Raw genomic sequence first — 24036 nt, forward strand, 5'->3', positions numbered from 1 at the left:
ATATGCGGCTTCATAACTTAATTCAAAATCTTAAAACTAATCTTAAACTTGGATCTCATTTCTCCCCACTGACTTGTGGGTTTGAGGAAATAGTTTCAGTGTCCCATTGGCTTGGCTTGGCCAGGTGGGTGGGGTTACCCGGACAACGAGCTGTCTTTCTCGTTCTTGATATCATGGGTCATCGAACAAACAAGCGGAGAAGGTTGTGCGCATTTCCACCAGGAGTTCGCCAGTTGAGTTCGCAGCAGGGATTGGAATCGAGGCGGCGGATATGAAGTTCCTGCTGAAGAAATGCCTGCGCAAGAAGGCGCCCGAGATGAGGCCCGGTGCCATCTTGGATGCCGTCATCTCGCAATCCTCGGCCACCGCCTGCAAGTGCCTCCTCTATAAGCTGGCGGATTACAAAAGAGGTAGGTAATGATAGATGGCCAAAAGGTGACCCAAGACATAAGAGTTTGGTGACCTTGGTGCACTCGAAAGCAAATTGGTGTAGGTTCAAGTACAAGTAGTGGTAACAGGAGTGACAGAAAGTTTCTATAAGTTAAGAAGATACAGAGCAATACTGATAACCAAACCAAACCTGACCAGGTGGTGACCTCATCGACGCCATCAACTCGGGCGGACTGATTGCCGTGGAGCAGCTGATCCGGGAGCAGTTTGGAGTCTTCATGTACAACGATGGCAAGGGCCAGGTGATAAATCGTGCAGAGTTTTTACGCTGGAAGTACCGCGACCACACCGAGGTGACCATACCCATTGAGGCGTCGCTGTCCATCCACGATCCGCTGGGCAAATGGGAGGACCACAAGGCCTGCTGGCAGATGCAGTACCGCGGCGCCCTGGGCGAGAGTCTGCTCCATGTGCTCATCATTTGCGATTCCAAGGTGCACACCAAGTTGGCGAGAGTGCTGCTCCGTGTGTTTCCCAACCTGGCGCTGGATGTGATGGAGGGCGAGGAGTATCTGGGTGCCAGTGCCCTGCACCTGTCGATTGCCTATAGCAACAATGAGCTGGTGGCGGATCTGATCGAGGCCGGCGCGGATATCAATCAGCGGGCAATTGGCAGCTTCTTCCTGCCACGTGACCAGCAGCGCGCGAATCCGGCCAAGAGCACCGACTACGAGGGACTGGCCTACATGGGTGAATATCCGCTGGCCTGGGCCGCCTGCTGTGCCAACGAGAGTGTCTACAACCTGCTGGTGGACTGCGGATCCGATCCGGATGCCCAGGACTCCTTCGGTAACATGATCCTGCACATGGTGGTCGTGTGCGACAAGCTGGACATGTTCGGCTATGCCCTGCGACATCCCAAGACGCCGGCGAAGAACGGCATCGTCAACCAAACAGGACTGACTCCACTCACCCTGGCCTGCAAACTGGGACGGGCTGAGGTATTCCGTGAAATGTTGGAGCTGTCCGCCCGCGAGTTTTGGCGCTACAGTAACATCACCTGCTCCGGTTACCCACTCAATGCACTGGACACACTCCTGCCGGACGGCAGAACCAGTGAGTACTCCTAAAAGTCGATATCGAAATCGTTTATAGATAAGATGTGATTACCAATCCCAAACAGACTGGAATTCAGCCTTGTTCATCATCCTGAACGGCACCAAGCCGGAGCATCTGGACATGTTGGACGGCGGCATCATCCAGCGCCTGCTGGAGGAGAAGTGGAAGACCTTTGCGCAGAACCAGTTTCTGAAGCGCCTGCTCATCCTGTCCACCCATCTGCTGTGCCTGTCCGTATCGGTATACTTGCGTCCGGCCCACGATGGTGAAGGCGAGGGCGAGGACTCCGAGGGATCTGATCCCTCGGCAGCCGCTCTGCAGGACATGCCGACGGATGAGGGCGACAGTGGTGGTGACTACAATGCCCAGACGGTGGCCCGTTATTGCGCCGAGTTTGCCACTCTGGTGGGGGTTTTAAGCTATGTGATCTTCCAGCAAGGCGACGAGATAAAAAACCAGGGGTTATCCGCCTTTCTCAAGCAACTGGTAAGGATCTTGGCATATTTAGATTGCTATATTCTGCTTAACATTATCCTCTTTCTTGTTCCACAGTCCCATGCGCCGGCTAAGGCCATCTTCCTGTTCTCCAACCTGCTGATCCTGGCGTGCATTCCATTTCGTTTGATTGGCGACACCGACACCGAGGAGGCCATCCTGATTTTCGCTGTACCCGGCTCCTGGTTTCTCCTAATGTTCTTTGCAGGGTAAGTTAGATAGTTGGGCTCGTCCAGAAGTTATCCCCATTCCTCCCTATTCAGTGCCATTCGGTTGACGGGTCCCTTTGTGACTATGATCTACTCCATGATCACGGGCGACATGTTCACCTTCGGCATAATCTACTGCATTGTGCTGTGTGGATTCTCGCAGGCCTTCTACTTCCTCTACAAGGGACATCCCCAGGTGCAGTCCACCATGTTCAACACCTACACCAGCACTTGGATGGCCCTGTTTCAGACCACACTAGGTGATTATAACGTAAGTGGGTGCCTCAAACGTGGATTACGTACTCGTAATGATATCATTCCATTGCAGTATCCCGATCTCAACCAGACGACATACCCCAATCTCTCCAAGACCGTGTTCGTTATCTTTATGATCTTCGTGCCCATCCTGTTGCTCAACATGTTGATTGCCATGATGGGCAACACCTATGTGACTGTGATCGAGCAGTCGGAGAAGGAGTGGATGAAGCAGTGGGCCAAGATTGTCGTCACCCTGGAGCGCGCTGTGCCGCAGGCGGATGCCAAGGGCTATCTGGAGGCCTACTCCATTCCGCTGGGTCCCTCCGATGACTCGGGATTCGAGGTGCGCGGCGTGATGGTCATCAAGAGCAAGAGCAAGACGAGGGCCAAGCAGCGAAAGGGTGCCGTCTCCAACTGGAAGGTAAGTTACCATTCACATAATGAACCCATTCTTATTCTGTGTCAATCCTCACCAGCGAGTGGGTCGTGTGACGCTCACGGCGCTCAAGAAGCGCGGAATGACCGGCGAGGAGATGCGTCGCCTTATGTGGGGACGGGCCTCCATTTCCAGTCCCGTTAAAGTGACCAAGCAGAAGCTCAAGGATCCCTACAATCTGCACACGGACTCCGACTTCACCAACGCCATGGACATGTTGACCTTCGCTAGCAATCCGGCTTCTTCCAATGGTGTCACTCTGCGAACGGTGACAGCTCCACCGCCCGCTCCGCCGGCACCGGATCCCTTCAGGGAGCTGATCATGATGTCGGACCAGCGACCGGAGACCCATGATCCCCACTACTTTGCCGGCCTGCAGCAACTGGCCAATAAGGCCTTCGATTTGGTGGAGCAAACGATGAAGACACAGCCGCAGGCGCCGATGGTCAAGAAGGTGGATTCACTGCCCGTGGCTTCGGTGGCCACTGCATCTCCCGCTGCTCCTGCAATACAACCTGCTGGTGGTGGTGCTGCTGCTTCTGCTGCTCCCGACCTAATGGCCATGCCATTGCCCATTTCGAATTTGAGCAACCTGTTCCAGGACCCCAAGGACATCGTTGATCCCAAAAAGCTTGAGGAGTTCATGGCCATGCTGGCAGAGGTGGAAACCGAGGAGAGCGACAGCGGCGGGCCCATTCTCGGCAAGCTATCGCTGGCCAAACGGACACACAATGCTCTATCCAAGGCGGATATACGACGGGACCAGCAGGGATTCGAGGGACACAGCCATGGACAGTTTCAGCCCATGTCCTCGGTGTGGGCACCACCTGGCTTGGATGTGGATACGGTGAGTGGATAAGAAACTGACAAGTCTGAATGAAAAATGTTCATTCAATACTAGGGCTTCCACTTTGATGAAGCTGTGGCGGAGGAGGTGCTGACCATCGAACAGGAAGCCGAAGTGGAGACCGAGGACGGCAATGGTGGACAGGACAGCGAGGATATACCCACGGCGGAGGAGGTGCACGCCACCATGAAGCAGTTTCACCTGCGCAAGTGTCAGCCGGCACAGGATGACGCCGCTCGTCGCGCCAAAAGTGCTCGCGTTCGTCGCCGGAACAAGTGAGTTCCTATACCTGGCACCCTTTTCATTTTTAAATCCCACGTTTCCTTGTGCGCCAGAGTTTCGCCGGAGCAAAGTGATGAACCAGACGAGCACAGCCAGCGGGGACGTTCCGCTTACACACGGAGAACGCAATCGCCGCCCGATCCCCTGGAACCGTGGAGCACTCGCGAGCTGCAGGACATCAACAAGATCCTGGCCAGAAAGTGAATACAGGGGGCGCACGAGTTTCTGGCACATAGTCCTTGGTGGCTTATAATTGTTTATCAGAGCTTAGCTTAGTTAGAAGTACAAATACATAATAAAGTGCGGATGCCACGCGAAACGCTGGATTATGCTTTGGACCGGTGGCATCCCCGTCACATACACTAGATTTCCCATTATTCTCTCTAAGTGCTAGGTTTTAAAAGTGGTGGAGGTGGCGGTGTTTTGGAGGAGGTGAAACCTGCTCCCAGGGGGCGGGAGGGTCAGTAATAAATTACAATTGAGAAATCGTTTCTACACAGATGCCTACGACTTAGACACTAGCTATATATAATCTCCTCCGATATACAATCGTATACACCTACGTAAACTATAATATTATACATTGTGCTGGATGACAGGGGATGGCGCAATCAATGCCCGCTTGCCAATGCCCGATTCCAATGCCTCCCGATGCTTCGATATGATTGCCAACTGTCCGTCCGTCTGGTCCGACCGTTAGTTCGGATATCATACTTCCAGCTTTTACCGAAATCCGCCGGTTAATGTGCGATCCGTGGACATGGTGGAGATCGTTTGTGCCTGCTGTTGCTGCTGTTGTTGCGCCGATTGCTGCTGCGCCTGCGTCGCCGCCTGGGCACCAGCCATAGTCGAGTTGATAAAGATCGGCGTGCCACTGGTCACCGCACTGGCATTGCTCTGGGTGAGATTGGCGTGCTGCTGCTGTTGTTGTTGCTGATGGGCGACCGTTGGTGCTCCGCCCAGCTGGAGCAGTTGCTGGGCCGTCAGCAGTTGGGTTGGGATGATGACCTGTTGTTGCTGCTGCTGCTGTTGCTGCTGCTGTTGTTGCTGCTGCTGTTGCATTTGTAGGCGCTGCAGGAGATGCAAATGGTTGGCATTGATGGCGATCTGGAATTGAAAAGGCAATTGTCAATGTGGAATTCAATGCAATCAGCTCAAGTGATACCTACCGGCACGTTAGTCAGCTCCCCCGTGGGCGTTACCACTTGCTGCAGCAGCTGAATCTGCTGCTGTTGTTGCTGGTGCTGCTGTTGCTGCTGGGCGAGATTCTGGAGCAGGGCCGTCTGCTGCTGGGCAGCCGTTTGCGGCGCTGGCGTGGCGGTCAGCTGACCGTTGGGACCGGCGGTCAGTATCAACTGCTGGGTGGGTTGTTGGGCCGACAAAATGTTGATGGGTAGATGGTTCTGGGCGGGCTGCGGTTGCTGTTGGACCTGCTGCACGAGCTGGGCCGCCTGCTGCCCCGGCAGTGCGATGAAGTACTGCAACTGTTGACCACCAGCGCCCTGCTGAATAATCTGAACCTGCTGTGGATGCGCCTGGTGATGTTGCTGCTGTTGTTGTTGCTGCTGTTGTTGCTGGGCGGCATGCTGTTGCTGCTGTTGTTGCTGCTGCTGCAGTTGCGCTGAGAAGATGTCTGAGTTGACAGTACTGAAGCCGAGCACCTCGGCGGCGGTGGCTGCGCCCGTGGTGTCCAGCTTGAGGCCGCCAGCGGTGGCCGCAGGTACGGAGGAACCACTGGCTACAAAGTTGCCCGTGGCGGTAGCATTGCCCGCCACGGAGGCGGCCGCATTGGAGGTGGCTGGGTTGGATGTGGAGGCGGCACTGCTGGTTGTGCCCGCCATTCCGCTCGAACTGGAAGTACTGCCATCCTTGCCCTTTTGCGCCGACGACGGCTTGATCTCCTCGCGCGGCACAATGTCGATGAGAAAGTCGAACTGGTCGTAGTTGGCTATGGCCTGGGCAATATCCGAACGCTGGAGCGTGCGCCGCCGGCTCTCCTCGGTGTGCACCCAGGCGTGCATGGTCAGCTCCTGAATGAAGTACTCGCAGGCCTTGGCAAACAGCAGCGGCGCCTCGCCGGCAATCATCTTGGCGTTCTCATCCAGCTTCATGATCTTCTTGATGCGCGCCAATGGCAGCACCTGGTGCTTGGCATCAACCTGGCCGATGCTGTGCACCTCGCTCACGATATTCGGCCAGAAGTTGTCGATGGTGGGCGGTGGTTTGCGTGCCACCTGAGCACGTGTAGCCTTCGTGGTCTTCTCCTTGGCGCCGCTCGCTCCGGTGGTGGCCACTGTCACACTCATGCTGGGATTAACCAGGGTGCAGGCGTTGGACACCAGGCTGGCCATGGGTACCGTCTGCTGTTGTTGCTGCTGCCCCTGCTGCTGCTGGGCGGAAGAGACGGCGGAGGAGGTGGTGACTACCACTGCATTGGGTGTTCTTCGCTGCATCGCCGCTGGATTCTGGGATTTGGCATACGCCTGGCCCAGTTCCATCTTAATGGGCGTCACTGTGATGGTGTTGTCGAACATGGAGGTGGCGTTGCTGCAGGGGATTCATATTAATTTGGCAAATCACGCACAGATCACAGAATGAAAACAAAAAGGAGCGGCGCACATATTAAAAATCTCGGCTGTACCGCCTGTTTTTTTGGGGGAGGGGCGCTCGATTTTGCTGGCGGAGGCGGAACTTACCTGTTTGGCGCCTTGTTCGTGCCGCCATTGTTGGTGGCGTACATGGCCCGGTTGGCTGGAGACCTTAGCTCGGCGTTGGCGGCAACCGTGGAACTCTGGTGACCGGCTCGAGTCCACAATATTCGCTTCAATTAGCTTCTAATTCGCAAAGCAAATGCGTAATGTAACGCACACACACACACACATGCATACACGCGAACGCAAGTGTGACCAGGCGGCGGCGAGGGCGAAAACTGGCAGCCCGATAACGATAGCTTTTACTCGGGCTACCTGGCTACTTCCAAGCCAGATCTAGCTTGCACCATCGATAATCGCATTCTGTCCACTTTCAAGCCGGATCAGACATCACTCACCGCTGATAAGAAACGAATCGAAATCAAAACTTGCACTTACGGTCCCAATCCCCGAGAGAAACGAAGATGAAGGACCTCTTCTGGCACCTGGTGGGCATAGCCACCGGCCTGAAGATTCTCCTGATTCCAGCCTAGTAAGTGCAGTGATGTTTCCGCTTATCAAACCCATTACAAATTCATCCTTAGCCATTCCACGGATTTCGAAGTCCATCGCAACTGGCTGGCCATCACCCACAGCTTGCCCCTGGATCAGTGGTATGTGAATGCCACCAGCGAGTGGACCCTGGACTACCCGCCGTTCTTTGCCTACTTTGAGTGGCTGCTCTCGCAGGTGGCCAAGTACGTGGATCCACGTATGCTGGTGGTGGATAACCTGAACTACGAGTCCAAGGGCACCGTTTACTTCCAGAGGCTCTCGGTGATTGTTACGGATCTAGTGTATGTGCTCGGCGTGCGTAGCTGCCTGGGATCACTGGGATTGGCCAGGGATACGCAGCAGTTCTTTGCCGGCTCCATGTTGCTGCTCCTCAACGTGGGACTTCTCTTCGTGGACCACATTCACTTCCAATACAATGGCTTCCTGTTCGGCATACTGCTCCTGAGCATCGGATCCCTCATCCGTCAGCGGTTCCTCAGAAGCGCCTTTGCCTTCGCCGTGTTGCTCAACTTTAAGCACATCTTTCTGTACATGGCTCCCGCTTTTGGTGTATACCTGCTCCGCTTCTATTGCCTGGAGCAGGCGAGTGTGGTGTCTACGGCGGGTGCCATAGTCAAGCTGCTAGTCGTTGGACTCACTCCATTCGCCGTGTCCTTCGGACCCTTCTGGCAGCAATTGCCGCAGGTCCTCTCCCGCCTGTTTCCTTTCAAGCGTGGCTTAACGCACGCCTACTGGGCACCCAATTTCTGGGCCCTGTACAACGCCGCCGATAAGGTGGCCGCCGGAGTTTTAAAAGTGCAGGATGGCGGTGCCTCTACCACTTCAGGATTGGTCCAGGAGGTTAGGCACTCGGTGCTGCCAGCCATCACACCGCCCGTGACTTTTGCTCTGACCGCTCTCTTCATGCTGCCCATTCTGGTGAAGCTCTTCCGCAGCCCTAAGAAGTGAGGCCATCTTCGGTTGGATTCCAGGATATCACAGCAAACTAATCCGCCATCTCTTTGCAGTCAAAGTCCGCTGGTCTTCCTGCGAGCCGTGGTTTTGTGCGGCTGCTCCTCCTTCGTCTTCGGCTGGCATGTGCACGAGAAGGCCATATTGATGGTGCTCCTTCCGCTCTGGTGAGTTTCCCTCCCCCTCTATTAATCATACAAAGGGAATCCCACTAACAGACCCACCTATTTCCAGTCTGCTCACCCTGGTAAACCGGGAAGATGCCAGATACGCCTACATCCTTGGCATTTCCGGCTATTTCTCGCTGTTTCCGCTGCTCTTCGATGCGGATCTGTACATTCCCCGGTATTCTCTGTACATGTCCTACGTGGCCATGATGTACGGCCAGTTGTATCGCATCTTCCCCGGCTTCCGAGGCTTCCACCCGCTGGAGTGGCTGTACATGCTGGGCTTCCTGGCCATTCCGTTCTACGAGCATCTGCTCTCGTTCCTGCTGCACCTCGACAAGCGTCTGCCCTTCTTGCCCCTGCTGCTGACCTCCGTGTACTCGGCGCTGGGAGTGCTTTACTTCTTTGGGGCCTACTATCTGTACGCTCTGGGCATCAGCTGTGGCAAAGTGGCCATCGCATCGTCATCCGCGTCGTCCTCGTCCGCTGTTAAGAGAAAACGAAAAACCAAATAAACGGAGCACTAGAATGGGCTTCAGCAGAAATCCGCAATTGGTCACGTCTTGCATTCAGAGTGGTGGTGGTGCAGTCGAGCAGCCTTCAAGGCGCCTGGCGCAACAGCCAGTTCGGCGCCGCTGGCCAGGATTCTCTGGTCCAAACACAATGGACAACGAACAATGGCTGTTAAGCGGAATTCGGTGGGCAGGTAGCGATCACCGGCGTCTAAGGTGCCACGTACCTGTTGGCACGACCAGATTATGGCCTTTTGGGCCATAAAACAGGTACCAGGCGGGCCGGCTGAGTGGGTGACGTTCCTGGAAAAACCGTGGAAAACACGCTGTCGCTGAATGAATAAGTGTATATCAATTGCCTCCCTTGGCAGAGAATACTTCAGTTGACGAGCTTCCGTCCAGGCGAACAGATCGACATGCAGATGCACATGGAACTCCCCTATGGCCACGGCTACGACCCAATCAGGAGACAACCACCGCCTCCTCCACCGCCACAACAGCACTGGTCCAGCAAGTAAGCACACGATTCGTTATTTTTCCAAATCCAGTTAAACAGTTGACTCAATTTCAGTGGGTTCTCCGACGACTCAGCTTCCTGTTTCCGCCGCGGATCCTACATTGAACTGGGCAGCGGAGCCATGCGTCGCGTGGAGGACATTCGCACCGAGGACTTCATCCAGTCGGCGCTGCGTAGTCAAATTTTTGAACTGCGAGAGGCCACAGTTGTTAGAATTGACCGTGGAGGATGCCCCAGCCACGTGACCCTCACCTTCAGCTACGACACACACCACGCCAAGGTGGGTTCGCCATTTACTTCCCTTCTTCAAATCACATTTGTCTCATCCTTGGACTAATTTTTCAGGTGGACTTGGAGGTGCAGCCGGGTCATCCCATGTTTGTTTACGGACAGGGCTGGGCCTCCTGCGATCCACAGTTGTCGATGCAGCTGTATGAGCTCAAGTGCCAGCAGCTGCAGGTGGGCGACATCTGTTTGTCGCTGGTGCCGCGCGAGCAGCCCGCCGTGCCATGTCCTCCTCCGCCGGCGCCGCCACCACCATGTCCTCCTCCCTCTCTGCCCACGTCAATGGAAATGCCCGCTCCGATGGGATCTCCGCCTACCGGCAGCTATGGATTGCCGCCGTTCAAGCATCCGTACCAGGTGTATGCCCAAATGGCCAGTTTTGTGGCCGTTTACACCCAGCACATGATGGGAAAGCTTAACTATTAGGCCACAAATTTAAGGGTTTGGCTGGCGTTTCAGGAATATATTCAGCGCTATTCCTTGTATACGCCGCGCACGTAAAAATTGAATATATGTACAAAAAAGTGCTCTGTATTTTGCTTATTTTTCTGAAATAAAGTTTAAAGTAACTGTAAATTTTGGTTCAAATTGCGCGCGCAAAATAGAACAGAGATGGCACTTTGGCCGATACCCACTGCATTCAACAGTTCCCTTTGACGCACGCAGTCTTCGTGTCACGATTCTCTGAAGTGTTAAGCCAGGAGAGCTGGACAAATTTATGACATTTAATTGATCCTGTCAAGCAGTTTGGTGGCGGAATACATCCAACACGTAGGGAAGTGGGCAATCACACTGGGCAGGTTAGATAAAGTGTTTCCACCGGAACACTGATACGATGGCCCGTTGAGCGCCAGCGTCAGCTGTTGCTATCGATAACCGATTGACCCGATTGTTGAAACAAAAAAGAAAAGGAAAAGAAAGAAATAATTAGTATAAACTAAACTAAGTATATCTAACCAAATCAGTGATTAATGCCGTACTTCACGGACATTTGATGTCTGCGCTAGCGCCGCCAATTCCCTCTATGAAGAACGCGCTCCACCCAGACAACTGCAATGGGGCTGGGACCGAGGAGGAGGCGTCCTCCGCGTTCCACGCGGAGATCGACCGCGTTCTGCTGAACAACAATGACAATCACGGTGGCAGCAGCAACGAAGGCGGCGGTGGGAGTGGCAGCGGGAGCGGTAGAGCCAGCGGAAGTGGCAGTGCCGCCGGATCGGGAGGCAGTGAGTCCATGTGGTCACCTGGCGGGGGTAAGGCGCACGAGGTTGCGCAGGCGTTCGCCAACACACTGCTGCTGCGCAACATGAACCATGATGTGAGCAAAGGGCAGGCTGGAGCTCAAAATCATCGGAAGGTTTACCAGTGCAAAGGTGAGTCGACAGTTTCGACCTTGACATTTGCTCCAATTTTTGATTTGATTTCAACAGGCGAACCGGTCAACTCCACGGCCAATGGCGAAGATCTGCGTCTGTCCAAGATCATCCGCAGGCTAATCAACGAGTCCAATCCCGCCGTGGCTCTGGAGCTGTGTGCCAAACTGGATCAAGCCGTTCGCACGCCCATTAACATGGGCTACATGTCATGCTCCTTCGTGTGGATCCTGGAGAACATGCTTACCCTATATAAGCAATGCCCGCCGCCGGTTCTGGAGGAGTGCAGCAAGACCCTCGGCTTGATTGGCTACATCAACCGCAAGTCGTATCCCATTTACGAGGAGTTCATCGTGATGAACTACAAGAGTAGCAAGCGCATGCAGAAGTACCTGATCTTGGCCCTGCGCTCCACACTGAGGTGACGCATTTCCTGCCCTCGATTAGTATTGTTCATCTGTATATTAACTTATCCCAATCCAAATGCAGCTGCGACACGAAGTGCGAGCTGCACATGTACGCCGACAAAATCATGCTGCTGCTGAAGGACTTTCTGGAGAATGCGGAGAGCGCCGACAACTTCATTGCCGTCAGTAACACCTTGGTGCAGTTCTCAGCCAACTACGGGGAGGCCTTTGAGTGTCACTTTACCGATGTCGTGGACATCGTAATCGGCTGGCAACTGGAGGCCGGCCAGCCCACGCACCTAAAGGCCCACTGTGCCCAGGTGCTGGAGCAGTTGACGCCGTACTTTAGCAAGCAGATCGACTTCAGTTACGGTTTGTTGGACCAGTTTGTTGAGGATATTACCACGCTGGAGGAAGACGATCCCACAGCCACCGCGGAGCGTGTGGGTGCCTTTGTTGGTGCCTTTAATACGCTTCTAAAGTGTCTGGCGCGCATGCAGATATTCGTAGGCATGCCCACCTGTGAATGCATCGTCCAAATGGCCGTCGATCATCTAATCAAAATAATGCCCCACCTGGAGTTGCACTCGGATACCGAAGCATTGGTTAATATTAACGAACTGCTCTGCATCTGCCTGTTAAATAACTTCAGCGGCCTTGATCCGATAACGTTGGAGCAGCTGCTGCTTGAACAACTTGAACAGATGCTTTCTCTGAAGGAGCCCCAGCGGCAGAGTGTCCTTTATCTGCTGCTCTGCACGGTGAGAAGGTTGCGGGCACGTCTGACGCCTAGCCTGGTGCATTTAATATTCCAATCCAATCCCTATTTGACGGAGGTGAGGCGTCAAACGCCAGGTGGCAGTTCTTACAGGCTGCTACTGCGCACATGCCAGGAAACACTGCTCATCCGGAATGTGCCGCTGCTTCAGCAGGCGTATAAATATCTTGTCGACGACATTGACGCCTGTCTGGAACAACTGCTCTACACTTCACCGACAACGGAGGAGTCCGAAAGGAAAGCCAGCGAAGCGAGTGTGCTCCTCGTTTTCCATCTGGCCGCTCTGGCTGCCTTGGCAAAGCAAACATCTTCTATTATTGGCATGTACGCATGCAAGCCCTCGATTCTGGAGCTGCTCCTCACTAACTGCAGGGCCCACGAGCTGACGCTCTGGGGCAGGTATCCCGCCGCTCAGCAGGCCATTTTGGGTCTGCTCGTGGTCCACTGCCAGGCGAATCACAACTTCCGCACCAACTCCAGCTTGCTACGTGATCAGGAACTGTCGGCAGAGAACACCTCGCCAACGGCAAACAGTTTCGCTAGCATACTTCGCTTCTTGGATTCCGTTTTGGAACAGGCTCACCAGCTGGCGCCTCAAAACCTAAGGATATTGCTGCAGTGGACGCAGATGCTCCTGAGCGAATGCCGCGAGAAGGCTGATCTGCTTATGGAGCAAGAGAACTTCCGAGGAATTTGCCGAAACATTGCGGCCACTGCCTCCAAATGGACACCCCTCGAAAGTGCTGCCTGCATCCAAACTGTTTTAAACTACGGATCGGAGAGGCTAGCACATCTTCCGGAGCTGCTGATTCTGTACCGCGATACGGCGCTACAGCAGCTACAGGTGCTCTCCACTAATTGCCATGCACCCTATTCCCAAATCTACGCCCAGTTGCCATTGCATCTTACCCTCACCTGTGGCGAATCATCAATGCCGGGCATGACGAGCAGAAGAGTTAGCGTTTGGCAGCAGAGGATGAGCCAATGCAGTGCAGTACGCGACACCGTGTTCCGAGACTTCTTTGACCGGCTGCAGAAACCAGAGCAAAATTCACTGATCCACTGTCTGCGGGAGATGTTCGTTCGTAGCTGCCAGGTGGCTCCGCAGGATGAGCGGCAGGAGAAGCTGTCGCAATGCACCAGGCGCTGCCAGCGATTGGCTACCGCCTGGCTGCAATTCGAAGCAGCCAGATACTGTGTGGATCAGCGACTCCGCACGACGCTGGGAAAGCCTCAGGAAACGTTTCTCGGATTCGAGGCCATTATCATGCGTCATGCCCGATTGCTGAGTGGCTGTGCCAAGGAGATGGAGCGCTCAGCCCTGGACACCCTGTCGTTGGAGGAGCTCCTGAGCATGCAGAGCAATCTCAGTCTGCTGCTGGGCTTTCTCGATTCTCTGGAGAAGCTCATCTACAACGCCGCCGAGGGAAGCGCCTTTGCCCTGCGTCCCCCGGAAAAGCCAGTGGCTGCCTTCTTCCGTCTGAACAACCCCACTTGTCAGTCGTGGTTTAATCGTATCCGCATTGGTGTGGTCATTATCGCCATGCATGTGCAGCAGCCGGAACTGGTCATCCGATATGCCCAGGTGAGTTAGATATGCAGTACTCCACTTAAGTGGTCAACTGAATGTGTTTGTCACTTCCTTGCAGCAAATTCTGCTCACCCAAAAGACGCAAGATGCCACCTACAGTCAGGCTATCGTTTACATGGCCTGGGCTTGGGTCAGTTGCCAAGAAGCAGACTCGCTGCGCGGTCTCTGCCTGTGGGCCCGTTCCAAGAGCAGCAAATCCTACCAGTGGCTGATATACGCGGCGGATCAGGCGGCCGGAAAGCGGGAATCGGCACTTGCCGGCTACAAAACTGTCATTGCCGAGGAGGAGCATCAGCCCGAACTGGAGCCGCATACTCGACAGTTTGTTGTGGCGCAGATGATGCAGTGCTTGCAGGATCTGGGTCAGTGGTCCCAGCTGGTGGAGCTGAAGCAGCAGCAGCTGTCGCGCCCGGAGGACAGAGAACTGAATCCCTTTCTGCAACGCAGCAATGTGGAGGTCAGTGCACTGGAACGGCTCTTGGCCAGGGGAGAGGAGTCGTACTCCTCGATGGACGAGTTCGGGGGAGCCTTGCAGCAGTTGAGTCTTTGGCCCAGCAACTGGGAAGAGTCTGTGTCAGCAAGTGGCGTAAGCGAACGTGCCAGCTTCTCATCCGTCCATGTGCGCCAACGAACCGAGGATATTGTGCTGCACAAGCTATTGGAAGAACGTTGCCTGCCAGATCAGGCGAGAAATCTACTTGACACCCAATGGCGAGACAGTCTGCTGAACCCCAGCTTCGACCAGAGATCCTGCAAAGAGCTCACACTGCTACGACATATAGTGCAAGGTGTCAGTGGCGGTCAGGAGTTGTCCCTGCTGCCCTTGTCCTCGGACAGATGTCAAAACCGCTCCAATCACATTTCCAGCGCCATTTTGATGCGCTGCCTGGCATGGACGCAACTGTTACGTCAGCATTGTGCGCCTGGCAGCTGGGAAACGCTTTGTTTGGATGGAGCTGCAGCGGCGCGAGAGGAAGGCAATCTTCAGCTAGCGGAAACCCTGCTCACCCAGTTCTTCGGCCAGCCGCTGGATGAGATAGCCGGTCTGTTTTCACTGGAACAGGGGGTGCAAACGGATAATCCGGAGTTGCTTCGCGGCTACAGTGAGCTGGTCAAGTGCCTACATTTCCAGCAGCAGCAAACGCAGACACAGTGCGGCGATGTAAGTTCTTCGATTGATGTATGCGCCTCCCTATGCCTGAACATCCAAAAGAGCAACAATCCACCAGCCGCGGGTGCGGATCTCTTGCTTAACCTCTCCGATTGGATAGCTGCCCGGACTTGCAATGGCTTGGCCACCAATCAGTCGCCTGCACTGGTTCAACTGCTGGACCAGCTACCAGAGTGTCCGCTGACCTGTGGCTCCAGCCAACCACTGGCCATTCCCCAGGCGGAACGTCTGGTTGCCCGCCTGGTTCACTCTAGTTTAAAGCAGCGTCCCAACTGCGAGGAAGCCCTGATCGCCTACGGCAATTGGTGCTATCGATGGGGCAAGAAAATCGTGGACAGCGGCTGTGTGCTCACCCAGGCGGATGCGACTGCTCTCAGCCAGGCGCTGGACATTGCCCAGCCGCTTGAAAACGAACAGTTGGGTGAGCTCCTCCAAGCACTGAGCATGGAGCAGCCGCCCGCGAACTGTGTAGAGGCGTGTCCACTGTTGGCGCGTGCCCGCGACGATGAGGCGGCCAAGAACTGTCTGCGTCGGCTGCCCTTTTTGGCGGATAAATCGACGGAAGTGCTGGATGCCATTTTGCAGATCTGGCGGCGGGCCATAAGCAACACCTACGATTATTACAAGGATGCAGCGCGCTCGTACTTCCAGTATCTCAGTTTGAAATCGGGCTCTGGTCCCGAGAAGTCTGGCGGAGACGGAAACGTATCGCAGCGGGAACGTTACCATGTGGATGACAGCAATCTGGTGACCACGACGCTCCGTCTCCTCCGCTTGATTGTCAAGCACGCCAGCGGTCTGCAGGAAGTTCTGGAGCAGGGACTGCACACCACGCCCATTGCCCCCTGGAAAGTGATCATACCACAGCTCTTCAGCCGACTGAATCACCACGAACCGTATGTGCGGAAGAGCGTTTGTGATCTGCTGTGTCGGCTGGCCGAGAGCCGCCCCCAGCTGGTTATCTTCCCGGCAGTGGTTGGTGCGAACAGGGAGCAACAGGACGCAGCAGCACCGCCAGCGACAACGCCCCCAACCACGGAGGACGCCTGCTGCTATGGCTATCTGTTGGGCGAGCTCTCGAAGCAGGCGCCGGAGGCAGTGCAGCATGTGCAGCTGATGGTGAAGGAGCTGCGCCGCGTTTGCCTGCTGTGGGACGAGTATTGGATCCACTCGCTGGCCCACATATACAACACGTACGTGAGTCGTGTGAGTGCGCTGGCCACCGAATTCCGTCCGGACGATCATGAGGGCAAGAATAACCGCTTCAATGTCTGGCGACCGCAATTGCTCGCCGATCTGGAGGCCCTGGCCGCGCTCACCGCTCGTCCGGCGGAGACCAGCTATGAGCGGAGTTTCCGCAAGCGTTTCGATGCCCCCATACGGGCCACCGTGGATGCACTGCGCACTCGTCGCTATCCGGAGGCATGGGATAAGCTGAAGCAGCTGTACCACATCTTGCAATCGAACATGATCCGAGGCACGGGCAGCACTCTCAAAATGCAGAGTCTGAGCCCGGTGCTCTGTGGCATTGGACGCATGCGCATCTCGATGCCAGGCCTGGACGCCCACGCGCCGGATGAGGAACAGGTGTACATCGAGAGCGTGGAGGGTTCGGTGTGCGTTTTGCCCACCAAGACGAAGCCGAAAAAGGTCGCCTTCTACGGCAGCAATGGGCAGCGCTACACGTTCCTCTTCAAGGGCATGGAGGACCTCCATCTGGACGAGCGCATCATGCAGTTCCTGTCCATCTCGAACGCCATCATGGCCTGCCGCAGCGATGCACCCGGCAATGGTTGCTATCGTGCCCACCACTATTCGGTTATTCCATTGGGCCCGCAATCCGGACTGATTAGCTGGGTGGACGGGGTCACACCACTCTTTGCGCTCTACAAGAAGTGGCAGCAGCGACAGCCCCAGGTCACTGGGAAATCGGGTGCCGGTGCTGGGGCAAATGCCACGCGACGCTTCACGGACTTGTTCTACAGCAAACTCTCGCCACTGTTGGCCAAGCACAATCTGCAGGTGAGCGATCCGCGACGCCAGTGGCCAATCTCCGCCCTGCGCCAGGTGCTCGCGGAATTGTCGCAGGAAACGCCCGGAGATCTGCTCGCCCGCGAACTGTGGTGCCAGGCGGGAAACGCCGCCGAGTGGCGGCAATCGGTGCGTCGCTATGCCCGCTGCATGTCGGTCATGTCGATGATTGGCTACGTCATTGGCCTGGGCGATCGTCATTTGGACAACGTGCTTATCAACCTGGGCAGCGGCGACATCGTGCACATCGACTACAACGTGTGCTTCGAAAAGGGCCGCACGCTGCGTATCCCCGAGAAGGTGCCCTTCCGTCTCACCCAGAATCTGGTGCATGCCCTGGGCATCACGGGAATCGAGGTAAGACCACTCTCCATCCTACTACTTTACTGCAGTTTCTTTCGATCTATTGATCTATCTAAACAAATCGCTGGCGGTGGGTTTAAAAACGGTGCTCCTAATGATAAAGTCCACTTTTATTGCTATCATCTCAATTTAACTCTACCAAGTCAAAGCGGTGTGTTTCCCGTGCCGTTAATCACTGCGTGTCCTTCGGTTTGATCTCCTGCTGGTAGCCCGTGGACGAGGATGTGGCCTCCATGCGGTGCTTGCCGTCCGCCGGCAACGGATCATCGCACTGCCTCGTCGGTCGGCAGCACAGTGTTTGGGCAAAGGCTCGCCGGAAGCCGGAGTTCTTCCACGAGTAAATTATGGGATTGAGGGCAGAGTTGGCAATGGCCAGAGAAAACGTCGTCTTGTAGATCATCGAGCTGCTCCGGCAGATGCTGAATAGCTGGGCAATGGCCACGCAGAAGTACGGCAGCCAACAGAGCGTGAAGCAGCCCATGATGAACACCACGATCTGGACGCTTTTCCAGTCCGGATGCAGCAGCAGACTCCGCATTGTGGTGGCCTCGTCCGTGTTGTAGACCACCGACTGTCGCAATCGCAGCGCCTGCTTGGATGCTTCGCGCATGATGCGCCAGTAGACGAGGAACATGCATATCCAGATGATCCCAAATCCCGGCGTTATCACCCCGGCTATGTAACCGGGTGAGAGCACTTCGTCGAATTCACACGCCTGCGCCTCCGGCCATCGGTTCCAGAACACGGGCAGCAGGGCCACCAAAGCACCCACGCACCAGTTGGATATGATGATGCCATACGCCACTCGACGGGTCATGTATCTACGGTTTAGATGGGTTTCTCATATGTAGCCACTGAATTAGGATTGATCCCGTTCCCTTGCCACCTTACCTTCTATAGTGCAGGGCATAGACCACTGCTATATACCGATCCACCGCAATGGAGATTAGAGTCAGCATGGACACGCAGCAGGCGCAGATGAGCAGAAAGAAGCGCAGCAGGCAGGGCGCTCTCATGGCGCCAATATCCGAGCCCATGTAGAAGGCCAGGTGGTAGGGCAGAGCCAATCCCACACAGAAGTCGGAGACGGCCAGCGACAGGATGAACAGATTGGAGATGACCGATCGCAGGTGGCGACATGTGCGCACCGCCACAATGGTCAGCATATTGCCGCCCAGGATGAGGACAAACAAGAAGGCATTGATGGCGAGCCACAGAAGGTGCCCGGCACCCAAGTTGGTCGCCTGGAGACTTATTTCCTTTGGCGTTTCCGTGGCATTCTGCCGCTGCCACAGGAACGGGTCGACACCCAACGCTGCCGGGGAGCTGCGATAATCCCAAGCGGGCGATGAGCTGCTGGTAAATGCCATGAGCCGCGATGGAAAACGAAGCGCACGCGACGCCAGTGGCTGGCTATCTGGCAACCGTGGGAGCTGGAGCTGTCCGACTTTTGGCCAGGACTTCGGCTCGGTTCGGATCGGATGCAGATTCAATTGGGCTTCGGCACGGACCGTGGGCGTCGTTTGTTTACGTTTCGCTGGTGGCTTTACGACATCGTCACCACCAGTTAACTGATAGCGCGCCCAGATCCAGCGTGAGAACCGCAATCCGTTGATAAGCCCGCCACTTTGGCCCAACCACCATCCATCCACCTACCCACCCAGAGAAGCGTTTGGAGTGCGTTTGGAGTGTCCGGACTCCCGGGCCCAATGCATGGCCAAACAGATCGCTGGGGGTTTTAGCAGATTAGTCCAGCTCCGCGGACCAAAATAGATTGATAAACAACCAGGGCCAGTAGTAAACAGATACATCATTGATTTTGCCAAAATTTCCAGCAGGATCCATTGCATTTTCTCGATATGTTGAAAGCGAAGAACCTATAAGTCGTGATGGCTGATATAATGGGGTTATCATTATTTTCTAAATCCGATATGACAGAACCCATGGAACAAAACAGACCAGGGGCGGTATGTTGAAGCCACATGTAAGGATGAAATGGCCAAATGGATAAATGGGGTAAATCTGGTGTCCATTTATATATCTAAATGGACAGACATTGTGGCTTATCACGCAAATTGCGGGCCAATCTACAATTGTAAACAGCGATTAGCGTCGCTGGCAGTCGAGGTCGTATATGTAGAACATGGTTATGGTTTCGGTCTTGTTTCTAGTTCTGGTTGAGTTCTAGTTGGGGCTCCCATAAAATCAGCATTGCCAATATTTCGAATCGTATATCTGTGCGCCATGCGACAGATGGAAACGGTTCCGTCGTACATTTATGGACCCCAATGGCCCATTTACAGCAGTGACATAAATGTATACACATACGTATGCTATAGACAAAGCACCGTCATTGACCATTAAACCGATCGTCTTTTGCAGGGCTCCTTCCGCTTGGGCTGTGAATATGTACTGAAGGTGATGCGCAAGGAGCGCGAGACTCTGCTGACCCTGCTGGAGGCCTTCGTCTACGATCCCCTGGTGGATTGGACCATCAACGACGATGCCCAGGCCATGCGCCGATCCCTGAACGCCAAGCATCAGCAGGTGGCTGGTGGAGGAGCAGGTGGCTCCGGTGGCGGAGATCTTAAGTGCCACAAGAAGGACAAGAGTAAGGGAAAGCCACACGATTGGGATGCCAAGCGACAGCACTTCCTAAGCAAACTGGGAATGCTGCAAAAGTACTGGTCCTCCAACAAGTGAGTGTATGATCCATCATATCTTATATCTTGTCTATAAATGTCTTTTATTTGCTAGGACGGAGATGATGGCGCAGCTGGAGGAGATGGAGCAGGAGGTGGGCAACCTTCAGACGGCGCAGACCAAGCAACTGGTGGCCGAGCAGGAGCTCGTGGAGCTGAATCAGCGCAGCGCCCTAATCGCCGAAATCAAATCGCTGGGCACGGCGATCGAGAGTCACAGTTTCAATACGGCATCGCTGCGTCATGCCGTTCGCCGTGGTCACTCCGAGGCACTGGCGTCGCTCAGTACGGAACGACTGCCGGACTTTGGCCGAGTGCAGTGCCTTCTCCGAACTTATGGCCAGTGCCTGCAGCCGTATCATCTGGCCGAATTGCACGCCCAGCTCGTGCAGCTGCAAATGGAGTCGGATGTGGAGACTGCCAGGGAATTTTCCGCACTGGCAGAGGCTATACAGCTAGCCGGACTGGACAGCATGCGCAGCCAGTTGGATGAGCTACTGAGTCGCCTGGATGAGGTGGCCCTGAAGACTTCCGAGCATCTGCAGCAGTACGCGGCAGTCATGAACTTCTTCCCCGAGCAAAGCCATCGCCAAAACCTATTCGTTCGCTTCCACGACAGCTTTGGCTCGTACATCCAGCACGGTTACACTGTGGATTCCACCAGCAATACCAATTCGCCGTCTAGTTCCATTATTTGCACGGCGGATGTCGTGGGCGTCGCGGATGCCTTGGAGTACGCTTGGGAGCGACTAGGTTGCAAATTGAATGAAGTCTCGCAGCTTTATGCCGCCAAGCAGTCGCAGGCTCAATCCCTCGGTGCACCCACTCCTGCTCTGCTGGCCATGATTGGCCAGAGTGGCTGCAGCCTGCTGCTGCTCAAGGCGAGCCTAGTTCGCACCTTGGATCGAGCTGGAGGAGCATTCGCTGCTTACGAACAGGTGGCACTGGCCAACCAGGACGAGGAGCTGCTGCAACACCAGCTGCACTTCATCCACCTGGTGCGCTCCATGTCCCAAGGAGTTTTGGCGATGGCCAAGCAGGAGGATCTGCATCTGGGACAATTGGAGAGTCTACTTTCAGCGCTGTCGCATCTAAAGCAGATCTTTGAGTACGACTTGCCAGCCATCATATATCGATTGCTCCTGCTACAACCCAACCTGGGCCAGCTGAGTGCCTTGTGCCATTTGAGTGCCTCCAGTCTTGCTCAGCTGTATCTGGAAGCCACGCTGGAGAACGAACAGCAGCCGGATCAGTTCCCCGCAGAGCGCAGATTTCTACTTACCCTGCAGCCCGCCTACGAGCAATTCCAGTTGGCCTCCACCGCCTTGGACTCGTTGGTTAGCAGCGTGCAGATGATGCTCGAGGACGTCCACGACGTGCAGACCCAACAGTTAATGGTGAGTGTATAATTGGCTAGGTATTTTCGTGGGCATAACTAAAGGAGACTTTCTCTTAGGAACTGGGTCTACTTAGGTCATGCCATACGGAACTGAATGACGAATGCTTCTTCGGCCTGATCAGTGAGGCATTGGAGTCCAGTCGCACTTGTGATGTGCGTGAAATGGCCCGACCTGTTGTGGGCCTCATCCATCGCCTTCAAGTGGAAAGTCTTGCAGGCCTGCTGCCGATCCTCACGCGGAACTTTTACACCGCCGTCGGTCCGCAATGTCTGCCCACTGCGAACTGTGGGGATCCAGCGCAAGCGGACCACCTGTGCGAGGGTCTCTTCATTTCCCTGCAATCGGACAGCGCTTTGCAGCAGCAGCAGGCGGAAATTGCGCTACTCAATCAGCAACTGGAGCTGCACACCCTGGCCGCATCCGCTCAATACTGGGCCTATTCGGAAGCACTGGGAAGCCAGCTGCGCTGTGGCCACCACATCGTCAGCCGCCCGAAACTGGCCGCCATCATTGGCGAAAGCTGGCTGGAGTTGGACCAGAATCTGGCGACCCTGCAGCAACTACAAGCTGGCCTCGAGTCGCAACTCAGCCAATTGCAGTCGCAGCGCAGTAACTGGAATCGTAATCACATAGACAACTTGTTGCGCAGGGAGCAGTGTAGCAACCAGAGGATAATGGCTCATGTGGCGCTGGTGCAACAGCTGACGGATGGAGCCGGGGCTGTAGCCCGCCTGGAGCAGCATGCGGGAGCTCTTGGCGAGGAGGGGCAGGCACTTGTTGACCACTTGGAACAATGGCTGGCTGCGCATGGACAATGGCAGGCGAGCAGCTCAAGGATCAGCGCCGTGGAGCAGTCGGTGGTGGAACTCTTGGACCCCGAAGGTGTCATCGATTCGTATTGGATTGAGAATGTACAGGGATTGTTGGAGGAGCAGACTTGCAAGGTGCACCGCGAGATTGCGGCCCTAGAGGGCGAGCAGCAGAGCAAGCATCGTTTCGTTTGCACCTTGCTCAAGGAGACTCTGGTACGCGTGTGATCACAATGCAACTGTAACTTATTCTAATATGCTTATTTATATCCAAATAACAGCGGCTGCAGGACAACATGCCACGCTACCATGTGCGGAGCCTGTGCTCCGAGGCCCAGGCGCAGGGACAAGGGAAACTGATACCCACGGATGTGCAGCTACTTTGTGGCCACCTGCGCGACTGCCAGCGGCTGGTGCAGTCCCTCTTCATGCGGTTGCAGGAGCTGCGAAAGGATCTCTGCGCCGAGCGTCGCGTTCTGCAGCCTGCTGTGCTGCAGAGCTGGCGTCACCAGCTGCAGATGATCTTGGCGCTGTCCAGCCAGGAGGTGAACGAGTTCTTTAAAAGCATTGACGACTTCCTGCAGCACGCAGCCGAAACGGACTCGTACGAAACGTTCACGCATGCCAAAGGTGAGGCAGACCACCAACAAATCTCAGACGAATGCTTAACTAAATTTTACTTATTTCACTTTAGGTTCTAATAATGTGCATGAGCAGAAGCGAAATGCGTACGGCGTGTCCGTGTGGAAGAAGATTAGGATGAAGCTGGAGGGCCGGGATCCAGATAGCAACCAGCGCAGCACCGTCGCCGAGCAGGTGGACTATGCCATTCGCGAGGCCACCAATCCGGACAACCTAGCCGTGCTCTACGAGGGCTGGACGCCGTGGGTATAATTCTTCACACTGTTCGGCCGCAATTTTGGGCTTTTGACATCACCACGCATCACAACTCGGAGCGGAGAGACTACATTCAACATTGGGGCCACCTTTTGGATCGGATTTCAGGACCTCCTCCGGACTGTAAGCAGTCGCAGCCTGACGGCATCTGACTACCCAAAGGCCGTGGCGGAACCAACTTGGCCGCCGCCCCCATCCAACCATGTGTAGTTGCATAAACGATAGGAAACGAAACGAATCGACAGACAGACGCGGAGTGCTGTGGTCCGGAAGCCGGCGGATCGTGGCGCACGTTCCGTGCTCTCTCGGATCGCAACCCGCATTCCGAGTGGACATAACGAGTAGCTAGCTGGCCAGCAGCAGCTGCAGCAGCTCACACAGCTCCCGATGTAGAAGATCTGGGCTCAATGACGTTATCGGATACGATATATTTCAGGTTTCAGATTCGCAAAATACGTTTTCCGGTTCTCCGTTTTATTATTATTTTTTTTTAAATGCTGTTGTGCGACTTTTCCTATACGATTCGATTATATACTATATATTAATTTACGCCGTACCGGATGTGTTTTAATTATGTGTTAAGCCACTTTTAGTTTTCCCCCACTTAAATGCAAAATTGTTAAGTGTAAGCCGATTGAATTTCGTTACCAAATTATCCGTAGCCACATTAGAACTATATATACAACTCTATATAACCGCCATGCCCGTTTATAGCCAATGTGGCAGACTTGATTTCGACGCGATGTCGATATACACGCCTCCCGTTCTTGTTTTAGTTATTTCAATAAACGCAATGCTGAATATAAACGTGACTGTTGGTTTCCTTCGACTTCAAGTGAG

The 24036-nt window shown here is 54.8% G+C and overlaps 6 protein-coding genes across 8 annotated transcripts; 4 read left to right on the forward strand and 2 right to left on the reverse strand.

The window, feature by feature from the left end:
- Positions 1-259: 259 nt before the first annotated feature.
- Positions 260-4265, forward strand: LOC122623755. 3 transcript variants are annotated; one of them, XM_043803077.1, is made up of 9 exons: positions 260-410; positions 589-1506; positions 1574-1995; positions 2062-2213; positions 2268-2484; positions 2542-2892; positions 2948-3754; positions 3809-4029; positions 4090-4265. In XM_043803077.1, exons 1-9 carry the CDS (start codon positions 272-274, stop codon positions 4238-4240), a joined length of 3378 nt encoding a protein of 1125 aa, XP_043659012.1. In that variant the 5' UTR covers positions 260-271; the 3' UTR covers positions 4241-4265. The 3 variants fall into 3 exon arrangements, with proteins under 3 accessions (XP_043659012.1, XP_043659011.1, XP_043659010.1); XM_043803076.1 differs by having other exon boundaries at positions 1574-2213; XM_043803075.1 differs by having other exon boundaries at positions 1574-2213; positions 2268-2892.
- Positions 4259-6925, reverse strand: LOC122623756 (probable basic-leucine zipper transcription factor R). The gene is made up of 3 exons (XM_043803078.1): positions 6733-6925; positions 5206-6583; positions 4259-5143 (listed from the first exon to the last, which is right to left on the reverse strand). Exons 1-3 carry the CDS (start codon positions 6774-6776, stop codon positions 4760-4762), a joined length of 1806 nt encoding a protein of 601 aa, XP_043659013.1. The 5' UTR covers positions 6777-6925; the 3' UTR covers positions 4259-4759.
- Positions 6926-7043: 118 nt separating this feature from the next.
- Positions 7044-8912, forward strand: LOC122623757 (probable dolichyl pyrophosphate Glc1Man9GlcNAc2 alpha-1,3-glucosyltransferase). The gene is made up of 4 exons (XM_043803079.1): positions 7044-7219; positions 7272-8186; positions 8250-8360; positions 8428-8912. Exons 1-4 carry the CDS (start codon positions 7152-7154, stop codon positions 8873-8875), a joined length of 1542 nt encoding a protein of 513 aa, XP_043659014.1. The 5' UTR covers positions 7044-7151; the 3' UTR covers positions 8876-8912.
- A 229-nt stretch (positions 8913-9141) lies between these two features.
- Positions 9142-10196, forward strand: LOC122623758 (ataxin-1-like). The gene is made up of 3 exons (XM_043803080.1): positions 9142-9386; positions 9444-9669; positions 9735-10196. Exons 1-3 carry the CDS (start codon positions 9289-9291, stop codon positions 10098-10100), a joined length of 690 nt encoding a protein of 229 aa, XP_043659015.1. The 5' UTR covers positions 9142-9288; the 3' UTR covers positions 10101-10196.
- Positions 10197-10549: 353 nt separating this feature from the next.
- Positions 10550-23994, forward strand: LOC122624926 (serine/threonine-protein kinase Smg1). Its single transcript, XM_043804703.1, has 9 exons — positions 10550-11047; positions 11105-11468; positions 11537-13817; positions 13882-17382; positions 19771-20087; positions 20146-21487; positions 21547-22515; positions 22581-22929; positions 22994-23994. Exons 1-9 carry the CDS (start codon positions 10669-10671, stop codon positions 23191-23193), a joined length of 9702 nt encoding a protein of 3233 aa, XP_043660638.1. The 5' UTR covers positions 10550-10668; the 3' UTR covers positions 23194-23994.
- LOC122624927 (beta-1 adrenergic receptor) lies at positions 17561-18758 on the reverse strand. The gene is made up of 2 exons (XM_043804704.1): positions 18280-18758; positions 17561-18209 (listed from the first exon to the last, which is right to left on the reverse strand). The coding sequence occupies exons 1-2, from the start codon at positions 18756-18758 to the stop codon at positions 17561-17563; spliced, it is 1128 nt and encodes a 375-aa protein (XP_043660639.1).
- Positions 23995-24036: the final 42 nt, after the last annotated feature.

Source organism: Drosophila teissieri, chromosome X (genome assembly GCF_016746235.2).
Source record: "Drosophila teissieri strain GT53w chromosome X, Prin_Dtei_1.1, whole genome shotgun sequence".
NCBI lineage: Eukaryota > Metazoa > Arthropoda > Insecta > Diptera > Drosophilidae > Drosophila > Drosophila teissieri.